The sequence below is a fragment of the Austrofundulus limnaeus genome, unplaced genomic scaffold, assembly GCF_001266775.1.
Source record: "Austrofundulus limnaeus strain Quisiro unplaced genomic scaffold, Austrofundulus_limnaeus-1.0 Scaffold40, whole genome shotgun sequence".
Lineage (NCBI taxonomy): Eukaryota > Metazoa > Chordata > Actinopteri > Cyprinodontiformes > Rivulidae > Austrofundulus > Austrofundulus limnaeus.
In genome coordinates, this window is record NW_013952442.1 from 1,788,128 (window position 1) to 1,796,430 (window position 8,303).

General features: G+C 38.5%; 2 protein-coding genes across 2 annotated transcripts in view; one reads left to right on the forward strand and one right to left on the reverse strand.

Moving 5' to 3' along the window:
* Positions 1-968: 968 nt before the first annotated feature.
* LOC106516733 (protein C19orf12 homolog) lies at positions 969-4,136 on the forward strand (the record flags this gene model as incomplete). The annotated part of the gene is given in 3 exon segments (XM_014007234.1): positions 969-1,004; positions 2,669-2,871; positions 3,053-4,136. Coding segments are annotated over 3 exon segments (505 nt in total), but the record flags the coding sequence as incomplete, so codon positions are not given.
* A 3,116-nt stretch (positions 4,137-7,252) lies between these two features.
* The window catches only part of LOC106516734 (AP-2 complex subunit alpha-2), a 23,054-nt gene continuing 22,003 nt past the window's right edge, over positions 7,253-8,303 (reverse strand). The window contains exon 22 of the mRNA XM_014007235.1: positions 7,253-7,927. Within this exon, the coding sequence (XP_013862689.1) occupies positions 7,850-7,927 (78 nt within the window). The 3' untranslated portion in view covers positions 7,253-7,849. The remainder of the gene's footprint in view (positions 7,928-8,303) is intronic.

Consider the following 8,303-nt stretch of genomic DNA (forward strand, 5'->3'; position numbering starts at 1 on the left):
GACTGAAGAAGTCTCTTGGAGGAGAGACGAAACGTTTCATTAGAGAAGAACCCGTCCAGAAGACCTATACAGTTTTTTTCTTTTTGAAGTAAACTTAGTTTTGGTATTAACCATAGATAAAATAAAAAGGACTAGCTACAGTAATCACCATAGGTATAAAAGCATTCTATTCTATTCTATTCTATTCTATTCTATTCTATTCTATTCTATTCTATTCTATTCTATTCTATTCTATTCCCATTTCAGATGGGTGCAAGATTCTATGGACGATATCCTGTGAGTTAGAATTTTTGCTTTTAGATGCAATGAAAACTTATATTTGGGAACAAAAATTGTATCTAAACAGCTTTGTTATTTCTTTTTGTAGAGTGCTCTGGAGACTGATGTTGACATGTTGCAAGTCAGAWCTCCTAAGGATGCAGATAAGACCAACTTGCAGTTGTTTGGAGGCTCCCAAGTCAATGGTTTCTGAGCTCAAGACAAAACTACCCTCCATCATCTCTTCATTTAGACAATTTGCTGACAAATACCAAGTCATAGGGAGTGTGGAGTTACTGAAGGACTCCATCAATGAAGGACTGGTCCAGGTGGGTTTTCCTCCAGAAGAGAGACAAAGAAAACACGTTATTGAGAGAAGTAATAACAACAGACATGTAGAGGACAGAGACAAACGATAGCAGAGTGAAGACATGTGGACAGTTTTTCCTACAGCAGTCTGAGCCTAGACTGCTGGAGGACAAACCAGAAACACGAGAGAGAAACTGCATGATGGAGGGCTTTGGATGTATTAAAGAAACATTTAGCGTATCGATAATACTACAAAACGAGTCTGGTAGTAAGCTGACACTTTAATTATGTTCTTCGGGGAAACAAAGTTGATTATGGACAACTTCATATCGGTAGGTGGCGGTAAAACACACCATCTTCTGTTGTTTTGACAACTGAAACAAACACACGAAGAAGAARAGGAAGGAGCCGAAGCAAACAAAGTTCAGCCAGTCACGGTAAAACTAAAAAGTACGTGATGTAAAAATATGACATAATTTCAGATAATTGTATCCTTTATTTAAAATCATTATGGCTATTTCTGTTTCTGTAGAAGAAGCAAAAATGGACATTGAAGCTTGAGTTTTTTTAAAGAAATAAACTAATGTTTTAATTTCAGCGTCGTTAGAAAATCATGAATAGTTCTGCTTAAATAGTGCATAATAATAATGACAATCATAAATACCTGCTTGTTTTCGTATGAAACATTAACTTTAGTTGTGTATTTGTAGTTTGACGTAGTCGTTGATTTCATGTAAACGAAAGAGAAACTGAATCAGGTGTTCATGTCCGGTTAGATTCGCAAATTTCCCTTTATTTATTACAGTTTTTCTTAGTTGCTAAAACACATTTCTTGAAACCGTCCATCCATTTCTAAACTGTAAACACAAAACCCAGTTTTTCAAACTACTTTCACAGAACCTCTGACTCTTCCAGCAAAACCAAACTACAGCTTCAAAATACATCAAACTTTGCTCAAAACCAAACAATTTTGTCAAATCAGACCTCGAAGAAAACAGAACAAACACAACAGAGCAGTCATTACACACAGCAGGGAAAAAAAGAAAACACAATAAGCTCATGAAGCTTTTGAAATAATCTTTATTGTCCACAAAGGAAAAGGCATTTCCTAAACAAAACACCTACATAACACTTTAATAAAAAAATTAAAAAAATAAAACTTTTTATCTCTTTATAGAAAACTTGTATCTCATCCTACTCTTCCAGTTCATTTCAAACTCAGGTCCTCCACCAGAGGTCTGAAGTCTCAGGGTTCTGTTCAGGATCTTAGCTGTTCTTACAAGTAACCAGAGATCTCTAAGGTTCTTGGGATCTGTTGAAGTCACTCCTCTAGTTTAGGGGTCACAGCACCAAGTCTTCCAGTGACCACCTGACTATTGATGCTTTGACTCTCCATAACTTCTTTTTTTCTCATCTTGGTATTCGTCCAGCTTCTCTTTCTTCTTCTTCCTGGTGTTTCAGTCGCATGCTCTCTACATCCATCACTGCTGCCTTCTTCTCTTGTTTGTCGACCACCATGTCCAGCTGGTTAACATCACCTGTTTGTCAGTCTTGATCAGGATGGCCTTTGTATCTTAGCTGGCGACTGTAGTCTGTATGTTGCATGAGTGTATATAGCATATGCACTGTTTGTTTTTATCTAAGTACATTGCACCAACAAAAGTGCATCCAGTACTTTATAGTATATATAGAGTATTTGACTCTGTGATTGTTTCTATTCACAGTGAAGCTTCAATGATCAGGGATCCTTGTACTGCTTTGTATTGGTTTGTTCACATCATTTGACACGTGTGTGATCTGTTTTGAGTTGCTGTGTTTCAGTTCAGACAGCASTGTGTCTCACYTTWKCTACCTGTGCTCATCATTGYRGAACCCATGTGAATCAAAGGGGAAAATGTGTTTTAGTGGGTGAMAATAGGTCTGTTGTGTCTAACTGGGTGAAACGTGCTTAGTGTTCTGACAAAAGGGTGGCCATTTTAATAAATGGGTTTGGGGAACTAAGCAGGTTCAGACAACAGGGTTTAGTGTTTTAACAACTGAGAAAAACTAAAAGAAAAGAGACATCAGTCCGTCCATTATCCTTTTTTATCTTTGTTTTCAGACGGCCCTCTCCTCCCCTCTCCTCGCCCTGCCTCAGCACCGGGATGGGGCCGCGGTTGGATGACGTTGTCCGCCTGTGCTGTGAGATCTCGGCTCAGGAGCAGATCAAAGTCGCGGTGAAGAACTCCACCAAAGGAGCCGTGGTGGCGGGCGGAACCGCCTTTGTAGGTGGGCTGCTCGGTGGTCCTGTAGGGATTGCTGTTGGTAAGCATAAAACTAACAGTTATGGGAATATTTAAGACCAGACTTGTGATTTTAATTAAGCTTTCTTGATTATTCCAAGATGTTTATGTAGTTTGAACTCTATGTTTTCCAGGTGAAAGCAGGATTTGTTCCTGCACGTTTTCATAAATCCTAACCCACTTTGCCTCTGTGTCTCCGTCAGGTGGAGCAGTGGGAGGTCTCATGGGCAGCTGGCTCACCAGCGGTCAGTTCAGGCCTCTGCCTCAGGTCCTGATGGAGTTGCCGCCAGCCCAGAGGGAGAAGCTCTACAATGACGTGATCAATGTGCTGGGCAGCCTGGACTGGACGGACGCAGCCCAGCTGATCGCCCTKGTGATGGGCAACGCCACACTCCAGCAGCAGGTCACCGCCGCGCTGCTCAGCTACGTCGCAAATGAACTCAGAGCAGAAGTGTGTTATCGTGACTGAGAGGCGGCTCTGCCCAGACCTGACCTGACCTGTGAAATATAAACAGAGGYSGTCATTTTGGTGGATTTAATGCTTCACTGCAAACAGTGAGCGTTGATGGGTCACTTTAGGAGTCCTATATGATTTTCAGTAACGAAGGCGTACATGTACCTCAGCACAAATCATGTTTTTAAAACAGATTTCAGATCATGTTCTACACTCTAAAGAGATTGAAGCCTTACGAGTTGTCCATTTTCATTTGAAAGACAATCTCCTTTCTCTACACTCTGTATGGGGGGCTTTATATGTGCACTGAGTTTTGAATTAAGTACAATTTTTGTAAACACATTACAGAGTACCATATTGTAATGTTCAAAATACAGTATCCTACTGAAACTTGGCAAGTCTTTATTTATTTAAAGTTGTAWGTTAAGACTGTTTTATAAGTGACAGCATGTCACACTTAATGAAATGCCATTTTTTTCAGTGAAGCTTGTAAACCTTCAGCTTACATGTTTCTTAATCAAATGAGTTTTTAATTATTACAGACTACATTTTATGTGCTCTATATTAATCAGATACTTTGAAAATCAAAATGCAAATGTTTAATCCCAGGAATTTAGTGAACATGAAATGTCATATCACTCTTTTTCCACTAGGGGGCAGCAAACAGTTACAGTTGCACAATCAAAGCTGTGAAGAAATGAATATTTTTAAGCAGACTGATGTGTGCTCCCATAAAAAAAAATAAGAGAATAGGAATGTTTTTAATTTTTTAATTGCAAAAACATCAWTATGAATGATGAAATAACATTAAACACAACATCTCGTGCCCTTTATTTCAGTTTTCTTTTTTGTACCAAAAAAAGAAAAAACAATGAACTTTTGCAAGGCACAAAAATCTACTAAAAACCCTCACAGCAAAGACACATTTTAAACATAACCCACATCCATACAGGACAGATGAGCATTGAAGCTTTAAAAATAGCAATCTGCTGTCCTGGATGTTTCTCATAACTGTCAAATTTAATAGCGATTATCCTGGAACCAAACTTTACCCCAGGCTGAGAGGGTGATCTGTGCAACTAATCACAACACATGGTGAGCTCAAGCAGAAAAACAAGGAAAAGGTGTTTATTTAAAGCGGTCACTTAAGTCTGGTTTTATGAATAAAAGGCAAATTCACTCTTCTGAAGGCAGTAGATTTTCATTTTCCCTGCGATGTTTGAACGCTCAATGTCTAGAATCTGTGATTATGGGCAAAATAATCAGCCAGGTTCTGAGATGAACAAGCCTGAATTTGTTAACAGTGCAAAGCTAACCTTGAAACATCGTAGTCCTTGCAGGGACTTCAGGTGTGCTAAATGCAGGTTTATGGAGTAGAGGCTATGTAAGTGTGATTGTGCTGCGTACTGTAGGTGYTTTTGGCCCTTTAGGACACAAGTCTTTGGTTCTGTGTGACTCGGCCGCTTGAGCGTCTAATTGAGCCTCAGAGGAGTCAACAGGGTGGAAGCTGCCAGGATGAATTAACCCTGAAGCATAAACAGATGCTGCTTGTGTTTTCTATTTAAAGAACAAAAGCAAAGCCACTTGGGGAAATGTGTAAAATGAGGTCGCAGTCAACAAAAATCCCAGAAACCTTTACTGAAACAAAACAAAAAGCATTTCTGCTCAGGATACAACCCAACACTGCCTTTATAAAACATACTTACAAAATTGTATTCTCCAACATACATTTCAGTGAGCTGATAATCCCAAATTAGTGTACAGATATGAAAAACAGAACCTGAACCTCACAGAGAAGAAACAGACATTCGGCAGCAGATTTGTTCAAATTACGGCTTAGAGGAAAGAAAAAAAATGTGAGGATTGAGCCACAAGGTGCAAAATCTGTTTGATCTGAGCAAACAAACCAAGAGAATCAAGCACATTACACAGCAAGAAGGTTACATCTGTTATCTGAAGTTTAACACCATTTTATTACATTTTACCAGAAATGCTGAGTCCAGAATGAGTCATGCTTGTTCTCTGCAATCAGCAATCCAATGAGATTTTAGCTGCTGTGAGTTTGGAACAGAAGGATGAGATAAAAGACGACCTCTCCTTCTGCTGGCTGGGTTCAAAATTCAAGTATTGGTCTTTTTAAGGCCAATTCAAGCCTCGGGCTGTTGGGATAAAAATGCAGATCCTGCCACTCTTAACAAAAAAGTAATAAAACATCGTCTTTTCTTTAGTGTTCACTGGTCATGATGAAAAACTTTAAAAGCTGCTTTGGTGTCAGGTTTTATTTCATTTGGATGTCTCTTTGCTTCAAATTTGTTTTAAAGTCCTTTCATCTGACAAATAATCAACAAAATCCTTGTTTATCATTTCACTCAAAAGCTACAATTGGCAGAAACATGTTTGTTTTCTGTATGGTCGGCCCKTCAGCTTTACTGACCCTCACTAACAACAAACTTCTAGTCATCACATTYATATAAATCTAACTGGAGTAAAACGCAATCCAACACTGCAAATAAATGAAATAAGCTTCAAACAGAACAGTGCYGTTCGTTGACCTATTGAGTCGAATACATTTTGAGAAGAAATGTTTTTTTAATGAGAAATATACGTTGAATATGAATAAAACTGAAAACTGAATATTGTGGACCTGAGAGAAGTAAACCAGTTCACTGAAGATTTAACGTGAAGCCTGAGAATCAAAACGAAATCTGATAAATGTTTGTTTGTTGAATTCAAACTTTGAAATGTACGAAGTGAAGCTTGTTAGATCCAGCCACAGGTTGGCACGTGATAACCTGAGAATGAAGCCAGGAAATACTATTCTCTGATCTAGTCATTAAATGTGACGCTATGACGAGTTTAGCTTGAAGAAGTACAAACAGAGCRGATCAGGGAGTGTACCTCAGTTCGGCAGTGCTTTGATGATGTAAACTAAAGGAATAATCTGATGGTTTTCAACTGAAGAACAAGCCATCTTATAGTCTGTTATAAGAGGTATTGTATTCATTTTAAAACTATTTTTGTACATTTTTTTGTTTGATCTTCAGGCTAATTTGACGAACAACGTGAATAAAAAAGCTTGATGGATCCTGAATGAGGTTTAAAGGCACTGTTGAAACACTTGGCAGCGTGAAGTCAGCAAATCAGCTCATGTTTTAAATGGAAACACGAGACTAAAGGCCATATTTAAACAGAGGAGGACGTCTCCAGTTTCAACTTACAAACAGTCTAATCAAGTCAGTTTCACATAAAAATGCTTCTCCTGTGAACCGGGCTGATAAAGCTGGGTCATCCTAAAGAGCCTCGGTGAGGAGGGCAGGATGAGAGATTTGCATGAGAGTTCTCATAAACAGAGCACCTCACTGCAAYATTAAAGTGCCTGTGACAACAATTTTTTTGTAATAAATATGAAAGCATTTTTAGAAAAATAACATTGCAAAAGAAATTTCACGGTGCCGAGATGAACGGTTATTGAGATATTTGCATGTGAAGTAACAGGAAGTGATGTCAAAGGGGAATGACTGCATGTGAACAGAGCGCTGCTACAACGGCTAACAACCAAGACTGCAGGGAAGATTTAGATTATTTTGAGTCACTATCAGAGAGAAATGAAAAAAAGAGTTCAGATAAAATTATTTCAATAGAGACCAGAGAGTTCCTTTTCTTAAAATGTTCCCCTTTGATGTCACTTCCTGTTTCATCTTGGCCAAGCCAAATTTAAAAGAAAATGTGGCAGTTATGTGACAAAATGGGTAAAATTGTGTGTAATATGCAAAGGTTTTAAATATAAAATATATTTTCTTTTACTTCTTCTATTTGAAGGATTATGCATGTCACAGGCACTTTAAAGCTYGGAATTTGGCACTTTTTATATCAAACAGAGGAAGCACAGCTGGACAGCTGTTTTGACATTGAGAAGATGACCTTCATTCAGTTCTGTGTGAAGATTTTCTCCATTCTTGACAAAAGAAGAACAAGCTGTCTGGAGTTTTACAATCTGAATACAAACCTGAATATTTAAGGATTTATTTGGGTGTCTGTGTTTTTAAGCGACAAATAGGTTAAAAAACTCCCACAATAAAATAAAGTTGTAGCGTACAAAATATTTCTATATAAATATCACAAAGCATGCTGTTCATGTTTTAAACTGCTGAAGTAAGCAGGTGAAATGCCTCATGAACCTTACAAACATCAGCAGAACAAACCAAATGATATGAAAGATCTGTTTGACACTTTCAGGTACCGCTAATCGTTTCAGTACCTGAGCGGCAAAAGCCAACTACTCCAAACAGTTTCAAGAGTTGGAGCTACAGAACGTGACAGAGTAACATCTGAGCTTTGTGCACCGTGTGAAACACTTCAGCTCATGTGCTCAGAGTGTGTGCGTGAGTCCACACAAACAAGGTTTAATTATGTGACATTTTACCAAAGCTATGTGCAAAAATACATTTGTAAAGTTAGTAAAATGAAAAATAATGTACACTGTATAATACATAAATTCTGGTGTAAAGTGAAACTAAGAAAGTGTAAAAATCTTAATGCTTTGAGTCTAAAATTGTTCTGAAAGCAGCTCACACAGCCTCTGAGACACCGAGTCCTTGCTGGTCCGAAGGGTGAGGCGGTACATCTGAAAAATCAACATTCACTCAGTTACAACATAAACATGATGATCCGACAGACTTATTTAAGTGTGAGTGTGTGGGCAAGTTTTTGCTACATCGTGGGAACCATTTTACAGAAAAAGGCAGCCTCGTGGGGATAAATGCCCGGCCCCCATGGGGCAAGTGCTAATTGYGGGTGGAGGGTTACATTTAGGACCAATGTGTGAATTGAGTTTAGGTTAGTTTTAGGGTCACAGGTTAATTTTAGGGTAATTGCAGGGTTAGGCTATAAAATTACCAGAAAATGAAAGGAAGTCAATCCACGGTCCCCGCAGGAATACAAAAGCAAACCCGTGTGTGTGTGTGTGTGTGTGTGTGTGTGTGTGTGTGTGTGTGTGTGTG